The sequence below is a fragment of the Mirounga angustirostris genome, unplaced genomic scaffold, assembly GCF_029215605.1.
Source record: "Mirounga angustirostris isolate CCGP_5_RB_7025 unplaced genomic scaffold, mMirAng1.0.hap1 SCAF_9, whole genome shotgun sequence".
NCBI lineage: Eukaryota > Metazoa > Chordata > Mammalia > Carnivora > Phocidae > Mirounga > Mirounga angustirostris.
The window spans coordinates 37,586,452-37,610,453 of NW_026991717.1; the positions used below are offsets into that span (position 1 = coordinate 37,586,452).

A 24,002-nucleotide genomic window follows, 5' to 3' on the forward strand; every position below is an offset into this window, starting at 1 on the left:
TGAGGCAATACTAGTTAATCTCCCCAAGTCCTCTGCTTTTGACATCAGTTGAGTGTATCCCTGGGGAGTGGGGAGAGACTGGCTTTGCTTGATCTACTGTTACGGCAAATAGTTGGCCCCAAGCGCCATAGGAGCTGGAGGTCATAGTGGGCCTAAGTAGCTGGAAAAAGGAATTCCAATCCCTTGGTATTCAAGGGATTTGTTTGAAGCGAAGAAAGGATGGGTGTGGGTGGAGCACTGTGGATCTGCTCAGAGGTTGCTGCAACAGGAAACCTGATAGGGCCGGAGGAACCGGATTTCTGGAAGGAAGGGGTGGAGAGCTGGGGCAAAATGCTCTCTCTAGCAAGCCAGCTGTGCCCCTTTTTAGGTCCCTGGGTCAGAGCCCTGTTTAAGTCAGTTACAGTCAATCCAGCAAAATATGCTCAGTGTCTGCCTGGGTCCCACATACTAGACTCGGGGCAGTTCACAGTTTTGTGGGGGAGACAGCAGAGGATGTTTAATAAAACTACAAAACCAAATGTCCCTGTGCTTGGGGAGGGAGCAGTAGGCCAACAACATGAGAGCTTTGCAGTCTGACAAGCTCTGTTCAAATCCAGGCCCTGACCTTACATGGCTGACCAAAGCCTTCCTTCTCCCCTGGATTGAATCTGACACCTTGGAGAGGCCATGCTTTGTCCTGCTTATCTATCCCCCAAAAAAGAGCAGCTCCGCAATGCCAGGTATCTAGACATCACCCTTCTAGGGGCACTGACAACCTGCCAGGCCATCCCGCTGGATGGCTGACTCCTCCGTACAGGGTGGGATCTTCTAAGTCCCACCTTTGCCTTCAGTGCAAGGGACAGTGCCTGGCACATCCCTTTGGAATGCATGAGCCAATGGAAGAATCCTAGCAGCCCAGAAACCTCGCTATCACATCAGCAGCAATGAGTCAGCCCCCGACTAGGAGGAAGCCAGCCAGCCTTGACTCTGGCCGGTGGTGAGCTGGGTAGATGGGGATTCACCCCTGTACTCCTGGTTTGGAAAGGGTGGGGAATTTCTCTCTTGGATCTTGAGGTTCACCATTCAGCTTAGTCTTTTTTTGGAAACCAGTGACAGAAGGCCTACCTGGGGGCTCAAAGAGCAAAGAATGAGATGCAGAGGAAAGAGCCCCGGGTCTCCAACTCCGGCTCTCTGACTCTCCAGGGGCCCTAGAGTTCTTAGTAGACAAGAAACACCAAACATTGTATATTCGTTTGGCTCTGATGCTGAGTCCAATACGATCTCCATTTGACAGGAGGGCGACTTGTGCCCAGAGAGCTAAAGAAACTGGTTCAAGGTCACAGGCCTGGGAAGTGGCAGAACCTATAGGCCCGCGGACTCCTGAGCCCAGCTACAGAGCCACACTGCCACTCGCTCTGCAGTCCCAGGTCTGTGGCCGAGGCCTCCGTCCGCCCGGCGACCCCTCTCGGGCTACTGTCCTTCCATCGCTGGAAGGGGCACGGTGCTCCCTTCCAGCTCGGAGAGATATCGGTTCTCTAGCGTGTGCGTGTGCTTGTGCGTGTGTGTGTGTGTGTGTGTGTGTGTGTGTGTAGATGAGAAGGGCAGGGTGGTGGGTGGCTTCTGGCTGCTCCCTGCTGCGCTGACATCCTGCCCCATCCCACTCCCAGCTCCTCAGGGAGGGGCATCCTTACTGGGAGGTGGGGGTGGGGTGGGAGGGCAGCCTTTGGATAAAGGAGCAGAGGAAAAGCTGCTGAGCTCAGCCTACCAGGGAGAGGGGCCTGCCTCCCCCTCCCTTCTGGGACCACTCTTTCCCCTCTCCTTGAGATGTCAGAAACCTCTCCCTTTCTCTGCAGCTGCTGGCCCTCTGGGAAGGCTAGGAGCATGAGGCTGGAAGCCCGTAGAGCCCTTCCCTGCCGCCTGCCAACCACCCTCCCTAGCTGCAGCCGAAGCTATAAAAAGCACAGCCATTCAACAATAGGTGACATCACCCAGCGGCGGAAAGAACTGGATTCTGCCAGATGCCAGGGAGAGTTATGGCCCCTACCTCTCCCGCAGGACAGGAGCCCACTGGGAAAGGGCCTGGGTATGTGCCACTGGAACCCTGGAGGGACGGGGTCAGACTCCTAAGGCCCTCCTCGGCTCTGGGGGAGGGGCTGGGCATGGGGCCTGGATTTCCCTGGAGGTTTTTCCGGGGTGGGGGATATGGGAAAAGAGCGGGGGAGCAGGGAGGGCTTGCTGGCTCGCTTCAGTGTCCAAGCAGAGGCGGGCAGAGACATGGGGACCTGGGCCAGACCCGCTTCCACAGCTACACTCCAGCTCCCCAGCCCCCAAGAGGAGCACGGTGCCTGGCACTTGGGTCTGCGGACAGGCCTCCTCACCTGAGCTGGGGAGCTGCAGGCTCCTTCCCCTTCCGTGCCACTCCTCCCAGGCCCTGCTTCGGAGGATGCCTCCCCCCGTGTGCCCTCGGTGGGTGTCTGGGCCGGACCCTGCTCAGAGAAGCCTCAGAGATGTCAATACCGAGTGTCGGATGGATCCGAACTGCCAGGCCTGTGTGGCTCTGTGCCTCAGTTCCCTCACCTGGAAACCCAGGACCTTCGGTGAGGTGCTGAGCGGGGCCGGCCCTCCCTGTGCCCCGCCTCCTGGTGGGACCTTGGGCCTCAGGGACCTTCTCCGGGAGGGGCTGCTCCAGCCTGGGGGTCCTGTTAGCTCCCTGGCCCTGAGGCCCCCGGGGGGTATGGAGACCTGACAGGGGCTGAGTGGGGGCGGAAGGAGAGCTTAGTTCTTCTCTGACCGAAGACTTAATCTTCTTCTCTCTGGCTTGGGGTGGGGGGGCCCGGGCCAGCCCTCCCAGCTGTGCCCCCAGGCCTGCTGTCCTTTCCCTTTGTCTCCCATCCCTGGCAGCCTCGCTCCTCCCTGGGTGTTCCCCTCCTCTTGGCAGAGCCACATCCCAGGGCTGGTTTGACTCGGGGTGTGGGCGGCGGGGCCCTCCCCAACAGAGCCAGCCGTGACCCCCTGCTCTGGCCTGCTACTCCCCTTCCCTGATCCCTGGGGTGCACAGTGTCCCCTACATATGTTGAGATCCTGCCCCCTAAGCTGATAGTATTGGGAAGTGGGGCCTCTGGGAGGTGAGGCCTCTGGGAGGTGACTAGGTCACGAGGGTGGAACCCTCAGGAACGGGATTAGTGCCCTTCTCAGAGAGCCTCCCAAGAGACCCCAGCCCCGGCTGCCACGTGGGCATAGGACAAAAAGAAGGCCCTCCCCAGCCATGCTGGCACCTGAACTTGGACTTCCGCCTCCAGAACTGGGAGCAATGAACGCCTGCTCTTCACAAGCCGCCCAGCCCGGTATTTTGTTACAGAGGCTTGGGGACTGAGATCCTCCCCCCGGGCCTCCTTCCACCCCTTCTCTGCTAGCAGTCCTGCTTCTCCAGGGCCCCGCTTTCTCGAATCTCTCCCCACCCCTACCCCTACCCTTCTGGCAACATGAATCCCACCTCCCTGAGCGCAGGGCCCTCTGTCCCACCTCCTTGGCGCAGTGACTTCATTCTGCATGGCACTTCGGTGCATGGCCTGTCCCTACCCTTCTACCGGTGGTGTTTCTGGGGCAGGACAGAGACCAGCGGGCGCAGTGTTAGGCACAGACCCCTTTTCCTCCTCACAGCAACTGCCCAAGGCCTGTCTCATCACTGCTGTTACACGGAGGAGCAAAACTGAGGCCCAGAGAGGGCAAGTCATCTGCCCTTGGTCACCCAGCTAGCAAGCGGGCAGGCGGAGATTCAATCCCGGTTGGTGTGCGGGGGTCCGTGTGTGCGAACTGAAGAGAGCCGCTCGCCTAGCGGGGTGGGCGCCGGGCCTAAGGCTTTTCCTGCAGCCACAGCGTGGACGCCCGGTTTATTAGCCGGGCTCCTGGAGCAACAGGTACCTGACTCACCCCTGGCGGAAGTAAGGTGCTGAGCTAGAACCGGGCAGGGCCGCCCCGGTCAGTGACCCTCCCGCCCTTGCCCTCAGTCTGGCAGAGATTTGGACCAGAGGTGGAGCCAGGGCGGCCAGCGACTCTGAGAGCCCTGGCTTATCCGTCCGTCCCCTCACCAAGCTGCTCACTGCTCCTCTCCTTCCCAGCCCGCTGCCCTGGGGAGAGGGCCAGAGGCTTCCAGCCCGGAGCGTGTGGGTTGGTGTCCTGACGAGCCGTGGCCGAGCAGGGGGAGCGGGGCCTGGGCGGCCGGCAGCCCTCCTATACTTCCTAGCGTGGGGCCTTGCCCGGCCCTCAGTGTGGGGGTGGCCGTGGCGGTGAGGACCAACGGCACTCGGTATGAAGCAGCCCCGAGTTGGAGAGTGTCTGCTCCCTCATGGCTGGTGACAGGCACCCAACACCTCAGCAGGCAGAGACAGAGCTGGCTGTGGTCGCTGGCACGCCTCCTTGAGTTCCCTGTACCCTGAAGAGCAGGATGGGCATTTCCTCCACCTGCTGTCTCTCCCGCTGCCCCCCTGTGCTCGCCGCACCGACCCCTGCGCCCTGCAACCTTCCAGCTCCAGCCGCATCCTGCCCAGCCCAGGACAGGGAGGACGGTCTTCTCTTGAGACCACACACATACTGAATCACATACCTAAACTTCGTGTTTTAATTCTCACCTACAAAATCAACACTTCCAAACGACATCACACTAAAGGCGCGAGATCTGCCAAATATTCCATGGATTCGCTCTCTCAGTCCTTTTCCTAACTCCCTCCCCATCCTGGGGCTAGCTGGAAGGATGAAACAGGAGACAGAAGAAGGGCAAAGAAGGGAGAAAGAGAGGAGTTTAGGAAGGGAGGCCTCCAGGGGGAGAGCAGGGAGGAGCCCCCTGGGGTCCGCCCTCGTTGGGGAGCACCCCTCCTGCTCACCGATGTGTCCTCTGAGCACGAGGCAATGATGTTGTCAATGAATGGGTTCCACTTGATGTCCAGCACGTTGCCCTGGTGACCACAGACCTTGGGGTAGTTGGGTTCAATCCTGCCAGTCTGCCAAGGAGAAAGAGAGAGAAGAGGTTTAGTTTGATGGTCCTAGGGTGACCCTGAAAGGAGAGCCTTTATTCTGGGCTTCTAAACTGGACTGGAAGGTCCCAGAGGACCTACCATTGTCTTATTCACCTTTGTATCCCTGCCTCAGGCTGGTCCAAATTGTTCCGTGGCTGAGTCCTCCCCGACACCAAATGGTCATGGGGCAGGGGACACAAAGCAGAGCGATAAGGCAGGACCACTGTTGGTCCATATGATGCCTTTGTGCAAATTAGGAAAAGGTACCCCTTCCTCAAGTAAAAAAGCTTGAAGTTAGGATGCTCCTATTCGCCTGAACAACCAAAGCCTAGTGAGCAGCTCACACCTCCAGACACAGGAACGTATGTACTCTCCCCAGTGCCCACCCCCCCACCCCACCCGCCGCCCTCCAGGGGAGGAGGCTCCTTCCTGCTGCTCCAGGAGTCAGCAAAGAGGCTGAGTCTCTGGGTATGAACACTGTCATACGTGTCACTCTGCCTACGCTGTGAACAGTGCGGCTCCCAGATGTGGATGCTTGTTCAGTGAGCATCTTAAACACCTGTACACAGTGCCTTGTGGTTCAAAGCATAGTTTATGGAGGCACACAGGCCTGTGTTTGAATTACAGCTCTGCTACCTTTTAGCGACATGGCCGTGGGAAAGTCAGTGAAGTTCTATGAGCTTCAGTTTCCTCATTTCTGAAATGAGGAGAATAACATCTGCCTCTTAGCCTTTGGTGAAGATTGAATGAGCTAACGCTTAGCAAAGTGCTTTGTGTGGAGATTATCATTACAGTGAATGCTCAATATATGTTAGTAGTATTATTATCATACAGATTAGACAATAACACCTCCTCCAGGAAGTCTTCCCTGATCCTTCAATGGGTGAAGAGCTCCTCCTCTGGGTGCTCATAACATTCTAGGCTTCCTTCTATTACAGGCACCATCATGTGCAATTGCAGCCTGTTTCTATTTGTCTGCAAGCAACTGAGGACAGAATCTGTCTCTTGTCTCTGATTATCCAGCTCCTTACAAGCCTGGCACATGATCTGTGCTAGGTACATGACCTGAAAGATGTCCTTCAAAGGGAATGAATTCCACAAAAGATGAAACAAAGAATGTGGGGGAAGGGGAAGGGAAGGGAAGTCCATGTTTAATGAAGGGAAGGAAAATTACAGGCAGAAGCTGTTTCCATCCCCAGGACTTTTTAATACTAGGTTTTTGGGGGCATCAGAGGAAATAGGGAAGATTTTCCCAGTCACTTCCCATCGGCTGATAGTGGGTAGGTCATCGGAGGCACCTCAGGCAGGCCGTCCCTCACCACCCTTTAGGTCCCTCAACGGACTAATGAAGAAGAGAATCAATTTTTGCAAAGCCTCTGCTTCATGCGCCTTATGCTTCACCAGCATGATGGGGCAAAAGTGATTTCAGAGTGTGTCCTGCTGTAACCTCTCCCCACCCACTTTCTGCCCGCACGTCCAGCAGCTCATTTCCAGACCCTTTGACTTTTTGTGACACAGCAGTGGCCGAGATGGGTAGAGAAGAAATAGATCCAAGATTAAATGTCAATGGTACAGAGGGTGAGAAATGAGGCAGCGAAAGGGAGAGGGGGGAAAAAAGTATCAGAGGTGTACAAAGGGGAGCTTCACGGACACCGTGCATTGTGGGAAAATTACAGAATGGAGGCAAAGGAGATCTGGGGGGCACCACCAGCAGTTAGGAATGGGGTTCCCTTTGCCATTCTATGGGGGATGCAGTTAGAATGGGGATACCTTTTCAATTACTTTTGGGCTGTTTGACTGTTTCTTTAAATGAGACTCTAAGCAGAGACTGAGCCACATGTGACCATGGCATCTGTCAGGGTTACACATGATCTTTTACTCTCACACATCCTGTGATTTAGGTCTGAGGAACTTAAGACCCAGAAAGCTTAAGCCACTTGCCCGAGTTTACCCAGCTGAAAGCAAATCAGGGGTTCCTGCCTAGGGGTGACCCTCAAGGCTGAGCTTTTTGAATCCCACTGCTCATTTGGGCCACCGCTTCTCCTCCAGCCCTGACTTCCAAGGGCAGATAGGCCCTGCCTTGTCTGCTCCCACAGCTCACACACTCTCTGACGGCACCATTCCTTACATTTGATCCCACAGGCTGCATCTGAGTGATCCCTGAGCAAAGCTGTCTGCATTATGCTTTTGGCACCCAGCCCAGCCCAGGCATATCCAAAGGGGCACTGAATCAGTCAATAGGTGGCCATCAGCTAAGAGCAGCTTCTGGCCCGAAGCCTAGAGGGACAGGTTAAGCAACATCGCTGGAACCTATTCAGAATGGAGTGAGGTCAGAGCCCTGCATTGGGAAGGGAATAAGTCTTTTTAAAGCCGAGAATGATCCTGATGTAATGTATACTCCCAGGCGGACCTTGCCTTACACAATGGATGCATTCCCCAGTAGGGTGGGGAATTACGATTGTCATGACTAAATCACACTGTTGCTTCTGTGAACGATGACCTCTGTAGTTGTGCAGTGCACAACCTACTTAGCTGTACATGGCAGCCCTCAAGGGAAGAACTCCCTTTCGACCTGGCAACTCTGCTTTTCCTATTTTATACTGTAAGGTTTCATATAACATTTTGTTTGAAAGACAAGTTCCACTACTAAGAAAAAACATCTGAAAACCACTGTTCTATGGAGAAATCAAGTATATAAAAAAATGTAATTATTAACTCCAGGAAAAAGGTTGTGTAAGAAAGCTAATGTAAATCACAGTGATAATGATATATGTACAATATTTACATAGCTGTAATAATGTAAATCTTGAATATTTATTGAAACAAGAGTTATACTATAACATACTGGGAGGTAGGGAAAGTGTGTGTGTGTGTGTAGTAAGAGGGGAGACTGAGCTGGAAGAGAGCCAGATCCTCATCTTCCATAATAGGAAGTCAACATACAATGTCTAAGATTTTAAAAATCTAGACATGGCGATGAAAGCATGTAATTAAGAAATATGGGGATAAGTGCAATAGGAAACAGCTAAAATCCATGAACAGAACTCCCTTTGGGGATTGTAGGCAAGTGGGGGAGGGACTGAAGTTACAGGCAGTGGTGGGCTGGTAACTGTTTAACTGGGTTTCCAGGAAAAAAAGGCCCCATTTGGAGCATTTGCCAATTCCAGTGGTGTAAATGTTCCCACCACGCTAACTTTGATCTACCAGGTTGCTGTCAGCAACAGTAGAGTCAGGAGAGACTCCCAACAGTCCACAGTCATGTGAGATTTCTACCATGGATATCATAGACGCCAGTCACCCGGAGAGCACAGAGAGTAGTCAAGTAACTAGGGAGTGACGAATTGTTAACATTTAGTACCTTTGTTTTTGATGTAACTTATTTAATTGCAAGTTTGCATAACTAATTTTTAATAATTAATACTGTGTACCAATAATTAATAATGTGTACCGGTCGGCTTGCAGAAGTCCTAAGAATGTAGCGGCAGGCTCTCCTGAGCCGGTATGAGCAGACTGCAGCACATCACTTAGGCTGTAGGCCTTGTAGCATCACTAGGCAGTGTGAGCTCTGGACCATTACTGCTTTGAGAGGCATAAAAATTAAAGAACAAAGAAATAAAATGCAGGTGCCAGATGTTCTAAAGGAAGCTTGTTCTGTATTTAAAAAAAAATATGAACAATCCTTTCCCCAGACCCCCAAATGCCTCTGTTTTCTATTCCATTTTCTGTATGGGGGTGTGACTTGAGACCAAATCCGGATCTGGTCCGTAACTTCTATGCAACACCGCCTTCTCTCACTCACTCTCCTCCTAATTCGCACAGCGACACTAACAGCCATCATTAATGTAATCAGACTTCATCCTCATAACAGCTTCATCTTACAGCCGAGGGAGCAGAGGTGTAGAACGTGTCCAGGGAGCAGAGTCAAGGTTTGTCAGTGTTTCATAAGGTTAGGATCACTGCGGAGACGGTCAGTTCACAGTGCCCCAGTGGTAGGGTGTCAGGGGTCCTGGGGTCTATCCTGCCATCTGGTCCTTGAACCTCAAAGACAGCTTCAGCCTCAACAGAGCTGGGGCAGAGATCCTGCTGCCTGGGGTGGGGTGGGGAAGCCCATTCCTTGGTGTCTAGAATCCTAGAATCCCGACAGAAATCTTCGTGCTGTTGGTGTGGGCCGTAGCCTGGAGGCCTCAAAGGACAAATCCAAACCCCCTTCAGTGAGACAGACCTTCAACATCAAATGTTGGGGAGCCGCTGTTTCATGCCCTGAGCCTTCTCAAGGAGAAGCCCGGTGCTGGGGGTCCGGTCATATCTCAAAAATACCTTGTCTACCGGAAGGCAACGTTGGTAGAGATTGGGACACCGGCCTCTCTGGACCTTCCTGCAAGTGCATTTGATCTAGTTTCTCAAGGACTTTTAAAAGGTTCATAGCCTTTGGCCAATAATTCCACTTGGGGAACTTATCCCAGGGCGATCCACAGAGAAGCACGGGAAGACATTCATTGCTGTGTTATTTATAATACAGAACAATATAATAAATGCCCAACAAGGGGACAGCACCAAAGTGAATTATGGTACACCGATATTACAGAATATTATGAGGTCACTGAAAATTGTATTTTCAAAGAATACTTAATGACTCGAGAATTGCTCAAGAGCTAATGTTTAGTGAAATAGTCAGAAGCAAGCTATGCACATAAAATGATCCCTATCTATTAAAAAAACACATAGTCTGTGAGAAAATACGTCAAGACATTAAGAGCGGTGATCTCCGGCTAGTTGGATTTTCACGGTTTCCGATTCTTCCACGATGAACATTTACAATTTGTATCCCAAAGATAGATGTTTTTTAAAAAATTTATTTATTTGACAGACACAGAGAGACAGCAATAGAGGGAATACAAGCAGGGGGAGTGGGAGAGGGAGAAGCAGGCTTCCCGCTGAGCAAGGAGCCCGATGCGGGACTCGATCCCAGGACCCTGGGATCATGACCTGAGCCGAAGGCAGATGCCTAACGACTGAGCCACCCAGGCGCCCCCAAAGATAGAAGTTATTAAAAATACACACATGCCCATTCTGCAGCTCTGACTGAAAGATATTCCTCTCTGGCTCTGGTCAAGGAGGTCCTAAAGAAGTGAGGGGCAGACTGGTGTCCACCAGATGTATAGGTTTCAGAGCTTTGCGGGGGGGAACATAAGTATGTTTGCTCACACAGCTTCTCTACTCCCTTGTTACCCCACGAATGGTTTGGGGGAAAACAAGCTCCCTGAAATGGAATAAAATTGTGTAATTGACTGCAAGCAGGTTTCTGAGTGTGCCAAGGCCAGGCCCTCCCTGGGAAAGGCGGCCCAGGAGAGCGGCGGCTGCCCTGGGCCTCCGTCGAGGCTCTATCTGAACCCAGTGAACTGACTGAGGACCAGAGAGTTTCAAAACAACCTGCACTGCAGCTTCAGCCTCTTAGAATTTCCCGCTGTGGCAAAGCTGAAGTTTGTACACAGAAGCAAAGCATTTCTTACCTGGGGAATCAGCTCAGGGCTGCAAGGACAGACTCTGAGCTGGAGGGAGGGTTGCCAGGCCGGAACTCACCTCAGCGGCCGAGTGACCTTGTACATGGCCCCTGGTCTCTCGGGGTTTCCCAGATTCCTACACTCTGGGCTATCACCTTTCCTGCTTCTTCGTGGCTGCCCTTTTAACCGTATGAAGCCAGGCTGGGCTGCAGCCAGAGCCCCTTGCCTCTCACTCACTCTCCTCCTAATTCGGTACGAGGTACCAGGACAGAATGTGCAGAGTCACATCAAGACAGTGATCAGAAAGATGCGGGATGGCCATACTCATGATGACAATGACGATGACAAAGATGGCAAGAACAGATCAGTGGACAAGTGCTCACAAGCCCCCAAGCCTCGTGCTGAGCAATTTATGTACGTTATTTTATTTAAATCTTGTTAACAACCCTACAAAGCTTCACAAAATGCTTCTAACCCTCCAGGACCAATCCATTTTAGGGATAAGAAGACTGAGCTCCTGGGCTGCCATGCTGAAGGTGAGGAGCTAGGAGGCTGGAGGCCCCTCTGCTCTGCCACTTCCTGTCTCCCACCGGAGGTGAGACACTTGCTAATGAGGGAGAAAAGTGGTCATCGATCACAAGTAGGACCTCAGAAGTTCTCGGGAGCTTCTCAGGACTGGCTGGCTGGCAACTCTGAACTTGCTCTCAGAGAACCCCGTTCCCTCACACAGTCTCTCCCTTCTCCCCGGTGATTCTCAAACTTGGCTACATTTTAGAATCACCTGGGAAGTTTAAAAAAATCCCAATGCCCTGGTTGCGCCCCTCTTGATTTAATCGCCATGACTGGGACCGGGGAGCCAGACAGACATCAGTATTTTTTCAAGATCCCCAAGTATTCCAATGGGCAACGAAGTTTGGGAGTTCTAATGGTGGCATTCCGAGCTTTGGTGGGGGGAGCCATTTTTGGCCACCCGGTCATCACGCTCGTGCTCTGCGCCGTCCCATGCCCCCCAGACCACCCCATTCGGCTGCTTGCAGTCTTCTCTGTTCTCTCTCCTCCAGATGGAAGATGATACTAACAGAGAGAGAGTCATCATAAAATGGGAAGCGTAGTCCTTCTCCTCAAGGCCCCTGTGTCACGGCCCTGGGCCTGAAGGAAGCCTGGTCCTCAACTCACAGCCCTTGACACTCCACAAAGCAGTTCCACGTACGTGTACTCAATGAGCATCACTCAGGGAAGGTGCGACTGGACAAAGAAGGACAGTCATTCCTGGTCACCACACCTGAAATGATAGCCAGGACGTCTGTGCAGGTTCGGGGCCCTGAGCGCCACGAGGGCCTTCTCAGCACAGGTAAAACTCCTAAACTCGGTGTGTCCCTCACCCAAAGTGCGGGAGCCCCCCCAGAGTATACCCGATTTGCCAGTGACAGTCCCCAACACACTTGCTCGTGCATAGACATTTATACACATGTGCACACACGACCCACGTGGCCATTTGTGTCCAGGCCTCTGACTCTGCTCCTTCCCTCCCTCCATCCCGATCAGAATGCACCGGTCTCATGTCCCATAGTTCGGGCCCTGATCTCTTCGGCCAGTTAATCCAATAAACAAAAGCCTTCTAAGGAGGACACTGGGGGATAACGGGTCAGTCTGTTCCTGCTTGAAGTTCATCTATGCGGGTACCGACAGGAGCCTTTAGAGAGCCTTCTGGCCCCCAGGTAACTCTCCTGGGTTTTCAGACTCTCAGGCAGTCTGGGAGGAGATCTATTTTGGATGGAGGGCTTTACTCATGCTACAGCTTGCAGGATTGCTCTGCGGGATTCCTGAAGTGGGTCCCCGATTTGTCCGTTTGCCTCTAGTGTCCGCCCTCTTCAATTCTTTCCCCGATTCATCTTCCGTACTGTCACCTAGAGTCCACCTCTGCTGCAGTAACTCCCCCACTCCATAAGATTCAATGGCTCCCTATTGCTTAGATTTGAAAAGCTGAACTCCTTATTCAGACATCAGAGCTGTTGTAGTCCAGCTTGGTCCTGCTTCGACAGAATCCCTCACCCCACTGCTGATGCCACATCATGGCTTTGCACACATCTCCGTGCCCCCGCCTCCAATGCTCCTGCTACCTAGATGACTTTTGTTCCTGGTTCATCCCTGCCACAAGGCTGTGAGCACCATGAGGTCAGTGACCTTGATAAAGGCATGGCTGGGACCTCATTCAGGGCCCAGCTCGTAGCAGGAGCTCAAGCTAGATGAATGACTGCCACCCAATTTCCCACCTCTGGGCCTTTGCTCATGCTGTTCCCTTAGCCTGGACTCCCCTTCCCATCCTTAACACCTAGAAAATATCATCCAAAGACTAGACAAATGCTCTCTCCCATCCCTGTGCTGGGAGATAATTCTGGATTCTCTCTTGTGACCCTGAGAAACTACATCTGGGGCTGAGCTTCAGGGGTAGATGCGGAGTCAAAGGGCAGAGTGTGGGAAAGGGGCTGTGAATGCTCTCAAGTTAGACATCCGGACGGAGACCAGCACATGGCGGGACCTCAGAAAGCCTCCTAACCCCATGACTTCCTGTTGTGATTTTCCCCTCATTCTTTCATCTTTGTGTTTTTCAAGATGAAAAGAGTTTGCTGACTTTTCCAGTTAAGATCCCTGGTGTATCTGTATGTGTGTATGTCTGCATGGGCAGAGGGAGTGGGAAAAGGCTCAGCGGGGGTGGGAGGGTTGGGGGGGTGGAGAGAAGGTGTTGTTTGGGGAACAGCTGTGAGGAATCCTGTTTCTTCGGGTATTTCAGCTCTGGGAGACACACTCACTTCTTCCAGGCTCCAGGAAGAACAGGTGATGGGCCACCTTTGTCCATGGTCCTAGGCAGTATCCTTTTGCAGACCCCATGAGAAGAGATAAGAAGCTCCCTGGGTCTGGGATAGGAAGATGTGGAGTGACAGTGAGGGTGTGTGTGTGTGTGTGTATTGGGGAGGGGGCTTCCTGGGACCTCAGAGTTCATGCCTGTCTCTGCAGTTTCCTGATTACTGGCCCCTTTTATAAAACCCTATGCTAAAATACATAAAGAAGATAAGAAAACTCCAAACTGACAAATCTGATGGGATGTCCTGGCCGGGGGGAGGGGGGGGGGGGTTGTGCCCTTGGCTGCTACTAATCTACTGGGGGAAACAGACAATTGGTGGGCTGTGCTTTGGTGGGGGAAATATGGGGAAAGGGGAGGTTATGGGAGCACAGAGGAGGGAAAGTACTGGAGACTCTGAAATTAGGAAGGCCTTCCCAGAGGAGGTGCCAAGGATCCAAAGGAATGATAATACACAGCCAGGGATAGCATGGGAGATGCTTAAGACACAGAAAGACCAGCGCCTGCAAAGCGAAGTAAGTGTAGAGAGACAAGGCCACAGAGGAAGGCCTAGACACAGGTGAGGAAGTTGCTGGTCTTGAGAAGGAGTCTGGACTCTACCCCATGGCAATGGGAGCCTTTGATGGTTTAATGCAGGAGAATGGGCTGCAGGGGGACCCAGGTGTGCCCAGCAATTCCTGCAGAGCAAGAACTATGTTATATATACTCAGGGAGCTGAGGGGCTGGGGGAAGGACCCCCAGCCCAGGAAGCATGTTTCCTGGTATCCCAGGCCTTAAGTGTGATGGGGGACAGGGTGTGGGGAGAGACCGCAGAGGGAAGGAGATTCTCCAGCATCCCAGGCCCCCCATCACTTCCCAGTGTCCCACAATAGAGAAGGGGTGTGTGGGCAGAAACCCCTAAATGTAACCTGTTGGGACCATGAAAGAATTGGCAAAAATACAAAAAAAATTACACATGACAAAAATATAAAACATACAAAAATACAACATACAAGACAGCATCTATGCAAATTGGGAAAGACTTAATTTTGTTTTACAATGAATAGAAAAGCAATTTCTAGTCCAGGCAGAAAATCGAAAGAAAAAGCGTGCTCACACACACTCTCAAGGTCAAGAGGAGCACCAAGCCCTCCCTCCCGCCCCCCACCACAGAGCCTGGCTCTCCCGGCAGGTGGGGAGCCCGGGGGACACATGGCCTGGGCCACTGTGGGGTCGGCCACAGGCTCTGCTATGTCTCCCCACTTCTTGGCCCCAAACAGGCCTCATCCTGCGTGCACCTTCCAGAGCCTGGTTGGTGCCTCTCCCCAGGGGCCCTGCCACAGAGAGGGCCCTAATGGAAACCCACCTCAAATGGGAGCAGCCTGGGGAGGGATGGAGGCCTGGATGGGCCTGAGGGGCAACCTAGTCAAGGTCAGGAGCAGCTCCCGGGCCAGCTTTCTGGCCCAGAGGCCTGAACACCTGATACACCAAGGGCCATCTCAACAGAGACCCCCACCGCCCTGGGCCTTCTTGTGTTTTCCAGGGATATTGCCAAGAATATAAAAATCACTTGCACTTGCTGCCTGGGCCACAGAAGGAGAGAGAAAGGGACCCCCTCTGGCCTGAGGCTCTTACTGAGACACCCCTGCGTATGTCTCCCGCAGCTTGAAAGGAAGCTCCTTCGGGGTTACTGTTTTTGTCCAGTCCCCCCAGGGTCCGGGGGATACCACTGAATCTCCATCCCAGTTAGAAGGCCAGTAGCCTGGGGGTCAGCGCACTTGGACTTATGTCACCCCTGCTGCTCACTGGCTGGTGGCCTGGGACAAGTTCCCGCCTCTCTGGGCCTCAGTCTCTCCTTCAGAACAGTGGGGACATTCTGGAGGGCCCCAGATAACAAACCCGTGGTACACCTGTCACCCCGGGGCTCCTGTCTCTACAGCAGGCTTTGCTAATGGCTCACTGCCTCCTGCCTGAGCCCCGCACTCCTCCTTCTTGGCGATCAGCAAGAGGACGTCTGAATGTCTGCCCAGGGCCACGTGACCCTCTAGAGCCCTGACAGCTGTTGGCCAAGCCCCAGAGATGCGGGGCAGCTCTCAGCACTCAGAGAGGATGCCTGAGGCCTCTGGTAAGTTAATCCCCACAAATGCCTTCACATCTGCCCCTTCCAGACCCACTGTGCCCACACCCCCCTACCCCCCCAGGTGCTCCAGCAGCCTTCCAATTGGTCTCCTGGGTGCTTGGCTCCTCCGGAACCCCAGTGTGAGGTCGGCATTCCATAATTATCACTCTCATTGTACAGCCCCTCCGGAACCTTCCATGGGTATAACCATTTGTAGGAATTTGGGCAGTTGGATATCCAAGTTCCTTTCCTGATTTGGGGGACTAATGGGATGCAGCTCCTCACCTTGCATCACAAGAGCTGAAGTGGGGCTCCTCCAACCCAGAGTTCTCTGGGGGCCAAGGAGGGACGCCTGACTGGACATGGCCAATACTTCCCACCCAAGATGGCCAACGACTGACTTAACTTCCTGCTCTGGGCCCTCAGGGCTGACTTAGTGCTTCTCTGTGTTCCAAGTCTGGCCCTTCACCGCCCCCAGCCCCTTGAATCCGTGAAGGCCCCCAATCCCTGTCTGCTTACGAGGACCAGGGTGACCTCTCTTGTTAGTAACCAGGAATCCTGACTGAGGCATCTGCCTTGTCCCTACCTCCTCAAGCTATCTGCTTGGCTTTTGGGGGCCCACATCCTGACCTACCTGCCCTCCCCTAACCTTACTCACCAGTTTGTCCAGCTCTATTGGGGTCATACTTCTCAGATCTGTCAAGAGTCAGGCCCTATGTTAAATGTTATGTCTCAGGTGCTAATAAAACACAGAAATCTCCTGAAATTCCAGAATTTTGATGACCACACCTTATCTCAGACTGCTTCTCACATCTGGAAGAAACACAGAACTTCTTTGCTGGATCATGGGTGTCCTGACCCTTGGTTGGGGAAAATACGGTCCCCAAATCAGAGGACTCCCCACTGGCCCATGACTGCCTCACTGCCCATCCCCACATTCCTCAGGACACCCATCCTTAGAAGAATCTGTTCTGGACCCTCTGTAAGCCCTACCATCCTTCAGGAGCCACCTTGACTCCTGTTCCTGCTGAGACATCTTGTTTGACTCCTCCACATCTTGTGACTGTCCCCTTCCATCAGCTTCACAAGCCTGTCCCCCCATGAACCACCACTGGTGATAATGTTGGCTGCCATTTCCTGAGGGCCTTCCAAGTGTCACACCTGAAATCAAGTGTTATTTCAATTAATTATCACAAGAACCTTATGAAGTACATATCATCATTGTGGCCATTTTACAGATGAGGAAACCAAAGCTCAGAGAGATTAATTAATACAGTGGCAAGGCCAGGACTCAAGCCTCAGTCTGTGTGACTTCTGAATTAGGACGTAAGTTACGCAAGGCCTGGTGCTTGGTCTTGGTCTCTTCTGTAACCTGAATGCCTGCAATTGTGCCCGACCAATGACAGGATCTCAGTAAATTTTCACTGAGTGCTATAAACTGTCTGAGTGAGAATAATGTTACAAACTCTGGGCCAAATCAGATCCCCTGTATAGTTGCATGGGTTGTGCACTGCACAACTCAAAGGAGGTACCGTTCACAACGTGTATAGTCTTCTGTGGTTCTCTAACCTCGATGCTGCCCTGCTTCTCAATTTAGCATTACCTTGTACTGTTTGCTTTCTTTCATGGATGTTGGTTGTCTTCCCCAAGAGATTATCAGCACCCTCATTGTTTTTTTTTTTTTTTTAATATAGGCTCCACACTCAGCATGGAGCCTAACACAGGGCTTGAACTCACGACCCCGAGATCAAGACCTGAGATGAAGTGTTGGATGCTCAACCAACTGAGCCAGCCAGGCACGCCATCAGCACCTTCATCTTAGATGAGACAATCATGGAGGGTTCTCAGCAGAGTATGGGACCCAGGGAAACCTACGAAGTATAAAACATGCTTCTTATGCCCTCTGGCCCTAAACACAATGTCAGTCTATATTCAGGATCAAATAATCCCCCAACCACATGCTGCTAGTTGCCCAGATGCTGCTTTTGTCAGCAGAGGGAGGGGATCGTAGGGCACTGTTCACACTCCCCAGAGCTGGGCCACTCCTCTGCTTCGTCTCTTTGGAATTTTCCCCCGAGAGAGCCCACCATCCATCAAGAGCATGCAGACTCTGCAGGGACCCAATGCCTGACATCTTCATGGCGAAGTCTCAGCCCCAGGCTGCCACTGCCCACATGGAAGCTGCGGAACCCGAAGGCAGGGCGGGGGACCTGTGGCTCATCCCCTGGCCTCGGTCCATCAGGGATATCTAAGAGGCCATCAGGGATATCTAAGAGGCTGCGCCACCTCAGAGGCAATGACCCTGGGACATCAATGGCCTTGAAAGCCCCCTTTAAATGGAAGGTGAGCAACTCACTTCTTAGATGCCCCCCCACACCCCATCTCAAGCCTTCTCTCACTGTATCTGCTGAAGCCGGGTGGTCCTCGGCGGCTGGGTGGTGGGTGAAGGGACGTACCGCATGCCCTCCGGGCTCCTGGAGCCAGTATCTGGCTCTGGCTCTGCGCACACCAATGAGTGAGCAAGTCCCTTCCTCCCGGGACTTCAGTTTCCTTCAGGAGACAATAAACGTAAGCCCCTCCGCACAGCCCTGGCACCAAATACACACTCAATAAACCTCACTTATCATTATTATCTACAAAATAGGGGTCTGTGTCCCCACCCTGCCCCTGTGTTCTGCACCCAGGACCACCGCCCCCCCCCCCCCACTCTGCTCAGTGCCTCTGGGCTGCCTCTCTTCCGTCCATCGGTGCGCTGTCCACAGGTGGGGCAGGCGCCTAACCCAAGCTGCAAACCCAGCCCAGCACAGCCCCTGCACACGTGCTCAGAAGTGTCTGTGGGACGGAGCTGAGACATCGGGGCCCTTCCAGCTCTGACTGACTGTGGTTATAAATTGAACCTCCACCCATTTGCTCATCCAACACAGACAGGGACCCTCCCTGGGCTTGGCACTGGCTGCCTAGAAAGGAAATCCACCCCCCCCCCCGCCCCGCCACAACCCTTTGAATGTGAGCTCCATGACATTCTGTTTTGGTCACGGCTACCTGGCACAGTGCTGAGAATAGGATAGACTCTCAATAAGTTTTTATTGAATGGATGTATGAGTGCGAAGCAGGTGACCTTTTGCAAAAGATCCATACCCTCCCTTATCCGCGCATAGGGCCCGGGCAGGGACTGGCTCTTACCGAGGAGGAGCAGAGCTGGGCTGCCAGAGGGGGTGGGGCGGGGAGCACATCCTCTGATAGGCCTGCTACCGGGCCTCCAGCCAGATCCATTATCTTTCCCGTGACCTGGGGCTACTCTAATTCTCAAACAATAAATGGGACATGAGGCCTGGTCTATGTTGAACAGCAACAGATGTAGCCGTGAAGGCTGGGGGTTGGGAGTGCAGTGCTTGCGCGTCTGGGGACCCCCATAGGACACAGTGTGGGCAGCTCCTCTGAGCTCGGTCCTGGCTGCCCACCTGCTAATCCCTGGGACCCCATCCGTTGGTTGTCCCCTGGCCCCCAAGGCCACCTTCTGGGGGCTCTGGGTGAGAGAAGGAAGAGAGGGCTCCCATCAGCACAGAAATTGGGGCTTTCTCGTCCGCCAGAGCCCACACCCTGTACCGTGGAGCCCGAGGCCATGGCTGGCTCAGCCTGGGTGGGAAGGGGGCTCTAACCTACCCAGGGTTGCAGGATGAGCTAGCAGCCAGCAGCATGCGTGCTAAGTAGCTCTCCTGGGGATGTCACGTACACAGTAAGCCTCAGTCAGAAAGGGACAGCGGCACCTGGGGTACAAGGGGGCATTTATCCTTGCTATTCAAGTGGTCCCCTTAACCTCTGTCTCCCTAATCCTGACAGCTGAAGAAAAAGACCTTCAGCTAGATTGGTCCTAGGAAGTCGAAAGCCAAGGCAGGCCAGGAAGAGAACGTACTGCTTGAGTTCAGGGGTCCTCCCTTGGAGTGTCTGTGCAGCTCACAGTGACTCCCTAATTATGGCCCTTATCCATAGATGGGGAGGCTTGCAGCCACGTTAGCCACTCCCCAGACAGACAGACAGACAGACACACACAGCTGATTGGATCAGAATGAACATTAATTAAGGCTGAGCCAATCAGATTTGGATTCACACCCCCTCCTTCATATACAGCTGATTGGACCAGGATGAACATCTAATTCAAATTGAGCCAATCAGAGTACCTGACCACTGCACTGAAAGTTGTTACTACCACTTCACCCTCCCCCATTCCTGTCCCTTTCTCTAATTCTTTTCCTAGCATTACCTTCTATTATACTCAACAACCTACTCTATTGTCTGTCTCCTGCACTGGAACATGGGCCCCAGGAAGGCCAGGATTTTTATCTGTTTTGTTTCCTGTTGGGTCCCTAGTTCTTCCAACAGTACCCGGCACATAGTAGGTGCTCAGCAAAAATTGGTTGACTGAATGAATTCTCTCTTCCAGGAGATGTAGTCATAACTCACATTTAATGAGCACCTACTGAGTTTGTGTTTTCTAAGTACTTTAAGTATGTGTTAACTTGTTATTTCCCTTTTATAAATGACTTGTCTAAGGTGACATGGGAGGCAGGATTCAAAGCTGTCTTGCAGGAGCTGGATGGATCTAAGTGTATTATTCTATTAGTGATATTGGTTTTATGGTTTGCAAACACATTTATAAACATGGTACCTGAGTTCTCCCCTCTCCCCTGGGGGAGGTACTAGTTTCCTAATTTTAGAGATGAGAGAACGGAGGCCTAGAAAGTTTCATTGACTTGTTCAAGGTCACAAAGCAAAAAAGTAGCAGAGCTGAAAGCAGGACCTCGGACTTCACACCTTCCCCCGAGCCCCACCTCTTTTCAGACACCAAGGCATCTCTCCTGTGTCTAGAAAGTGCTATTCCTGCCCTCAGAAATGTACTCTTTCCCTGGGAAAATCAGCTCGAGGAAGGGACAGATTTGCAGGCCCAAGCAGAGGCTGGATGGGCTGAAGAAGGAGAATTAACACAAGCTTGTTTTGCCCCAGGTACTGTGAAAGCCTCATAAAGGAATGACAGCAAAGCAGAAGGCAGACATTGGAAGGGGAATCCAGAGCACACGGAAGGTGGGGGGTACAAACAGTCCAGTTCCTGCTGGATCAGAAGTATTTCTGCCATCATGGCTGCCTTCTTCAGATTACCTTCTGCTCTATTTCCCAATTAAAGTATGGCTCATAGAGCGGAGAACAATACTGTACTTCCAGCCTGTGGTCTGACCAGCACAAAAGGAAGGGGGAAGCTTTCTTAACTCTAAAATCTTGCCGGTTTATAAAAAGATCACTGACCCTTAAGTTGACTCATACCTGAAACTCCACCATTAGGGATTCATTCCTTTGGTACTACACCTTGCTGCTTTTAACATATAAATACTACTGAGGAGTGCATAGTGGTGGGAGATGTTGTTGGTCACTGACAACTCATCTGAGTGCACTTTGGGAACTTTCCTTGAGGCAGATCTGAGGGGAAAGAACTAAGCATACTGGTTGGAAGTGTGGAGAAGGGGAGATGAGAATGAATGAAGTGGCCGGGGTCAGTGCAAACTCTTAACCTCAGACTTTGGCTGATGAGGTCATTGACCATCCCCGAGTTTAGTGATCTTCACGCTGTGTCCCACAGAAGAGCTCCTACCGATGAGCCTCTCTGGTGGCCAGAGTCCCTGCCCCTCCACCCACCATCAGTATGAAACCCAGAGAAGGGAGGGCACTTGCTCAAGTCACCCTGTGAGTCCGTGAACAACGGCTATGCCCAGGGCCACACCCAGGTCTGCAGACACTCAGGTTCAGTGCCCAGTACCCCCCTTCCCCCCACCCTGGCTGTCAGTTCTGGAGGCTCTGCTTGTGGGAAGGGGGCAGTAAGGGGTCACCTGAGGATGGTTCACGGGGTTCATTCCCAGCTTACAGACACTGGTGGGGCATTCTGCCTACCTCTCCTGCCTTCTGGCACATATGTGCAGGGGATACCCCCCACTTCGTCTCTGGAAGCTCCAGCAGGGAGCTCTCAGATCGCAGAGGGTTGCTTCCCATCTGGAAAGCCTTGCAGGGCCGAGGACAGTGTAGTGGCCAAGCAGGGAAGCTGTGCTACTGCGATTCCACCAGCAGAGGGCGGTGGCTGCACTGCTCTCAGCCGCACCCAGAACTCTGTAGAGTGTGGGAGGAAATTCCACAGACCAGCTCTGCCTAAGGCTGGGGTTCCTGACTCGCATTCCAGCTGACTCGAATGCTCCCAGTCAACTGTAGCTCACTATTGTGCTCAATTCGCTAGAAAATACTTCTTTATATTGAGATGAAAATTCACCTCCTTGTATGTCTTGCCGTAAGTGCCTAGCTCACACAAAGTCAACCACTTTTTTATTTGCCAGCTCTTGGGAGTTGGAGTCTCTGTCCGAGTTGGCCATCCACAGTGCTGTGTGACTTTGGGCAAGACACTTTCCTTCTCTGGGTCTTTATTCCTTACCTATAAGACAAGGGAATGGACCCTGATAAATCCCAAGGCTCCTTCCAGTTCTGACCTTCCCAATAACGTCCCTTTCATGGTTACTGCGGAAGGGCAGGAGAGGGGACACCGCACCCTCAACTTCTTGGCTTGGGTTTCCAGCATTCACAATGGCTCCCGGGTACTCCTTCACCACCCTCCACACCACAGCCTGTTCTTAGTCCCTTTCCTTTGGAGTTTGGGTTCTCCTAGCTGCTCCTCACCCACCTCTACTTGAGCTCATCGTCAATCAGGCGACCCCGACACCTTCCACTAAGTGCATCTGACTCAAGCCACGGGTCACTGAGCTCACATTCCACCTGTGGTCCCAGAATGCCTGGCCACTCGGTGGGGAGCAGGGAAGACGGGTTCATGGGTGGCAGGTCCTCACCTCAGAACCTGGTTTGTTGCCTTGATCGATCTTAGTCCCTTTACACCTCTCCCCAGGCCACTGTTCTTTCTGGACCAGCATTCTTTCTGGTTCTAGTGGTGCCTTTCCTTCTCACTTCCAAAGCTGAGTCACTGCACCATTTGCAGCTTCTCTTGAGAGTCAGATGATTATACATACTCAAAGAAGACAACTTGAAGACTTCCAAAAAGTATACACAACACACACACACACACACACACACACACACACACACACCCCAACTCCAAATTGCCAAGTGGTTCTGTTTTCCCCGGAGATAATCTTACTATTTTTCGTGTAAGTCTTCCCCAAGGTATACTCAGTGACTAAGTGGAGTAGGGTCCTTTCATCCCTCCCTATTTGCTATCCCTGTGGATCCCCCATCACACATTCCTGGGCTTCTGAAAAAGTCAGGCATAGTCAGAATTCTGTGAGTGAGCATCATCCGCCTGCCCTGTCCCCATTCCCCCTCAGAACACTACCTATCACTGTAAAGCACTTTAACTCTGGGATGTGTGTGAGGCAGCCTCCAAGGTGGCCCCCTGCAATCTCCACCTCCTGGCAGACACACCTCATGTAGTCCCCTCCCAAGTTTTACCAGGGTTTTGCTCTGTGATGCTAATGGGATGTGGTAAGAGCTGTAAAAGCTTGTGGTCTCTGCCTGGGGCCCTTCCTCTCTTGGATCGCCACTCAGGGGAAGCCAGCTGCCATGAGTGAGGACATTTAGCCTATGGAGGGACCCGGGTGGCAAGGAATTAGGGCCTCCAGCCAACAGCTATGTGAGTGAGCTTGGAAATCTATGTGCCCCAGTTGAGCCTTCAGATGACTGCAGCCCAGCTGAAAGCCTCTGAGCAACCTCCTGAGAGATCCTGAGCCAGATCTCCCCAGCTAAGTTTTGGGGTAATTTCTTAAGCAACAGTAGAAAACGAATACAAAAACTAATGATTCTAAACGTTTTTACTTTACCTTCTTGGTCCCTATCCAGTTCCCTATAATGGTTATCTGTAATAAACACAACCTTTTTATTAGCAGGAAAACTGTCAGGGATTTCTTTATTGAGCCCTCCAACCACCTTGGAACGATCTCTCCAGTGAGTTCATATTTGTTTCTGGCCCAGGGGCATCAAATCACAGCTAGCTCAGAGATAACCTTGCTCTTTGTTCTCAAAGGAAGTGGGGCCACCCAGTGGTAGGGGCAACCACAGGACTGCGTTTCTTGTTAGTGCTCCTGGCTCTGGCCCACTCCCGCCTTTATGCAAAGTGCTGCAATTTCTTTCAGAGAACACATCCCCCTCACTGCATGAAACAAATCTACCACACTCTTCACAGCCACCCCCACTTTGCCCTGACCAGAGAGAGGCCCTGTTGCCCATTTGCAGATAAGCAAATATGCCAGCAAATGAGCCATGGTCCAAATGTGGACAAGATACCCTGCTTCTCAAGGTCAAATCCTGTCTCAGCTTTTCTAAGGGATGTGTTATCATGTGTGTTTCTTGGCTTAGCTCAAGTAAGAGGCAACCTTGAGCCTGAACGGCTTCCACTGCACCTAGGTAAAAACTCACACTCCTTCGTATGATCTCCAGGTTCTGGGTCATCTAGTCCCTGCCTAACTGTCCATCTCTCCTGCATCTCTTCTCTCCTGCTCACCCACGATGCCCTA

The 24,002-nt window shown here is 52.4% G+C and overlaps 1 protein-coding gene and 1 long non-coding RNA gene across 4 annotated transcripts in view; one reads left to right on the forward strand and one right to left on the reverse strand.

The window, feature by feature from the left end:
• The window catches only part of CORO2B (coronin 2B), a 125,425-nt gene that overhangs the window by 15,936 nt on the left and 85,487 nt on the right, over positions 1 to 24,002 (reverse strand). For all 3 annotated transcript variants that reach the window (XM_064570238.1, XM_045899795.3, XM_045899794.3), the window contains one exon: positions 4,860 to 4,976. In XM_064570238.1, the coding sequence (XP_064426308.1) occupies positions 4,860 to 4,976 (117 nt within the window). The remainder of the gene's footprint in view (positions 1 to 4,859; positions 4,977 to 24,002) is intronic.
• LOC135361554 (uncharacterized) lies at positions 1,893 to 18,512 on the forward strand. Its single transcript, XR_010404972.1, has 5 exons — positions 1,893 to 2,062; positions 10,975 to 11,087; positions 11,554 to 11,843; positions 15,271 to 15,456; positions 17,145 to 18,512. It is a non-coding gene; the product is annotated as an uncharacterized LOC135361554 (long non-coding RNA).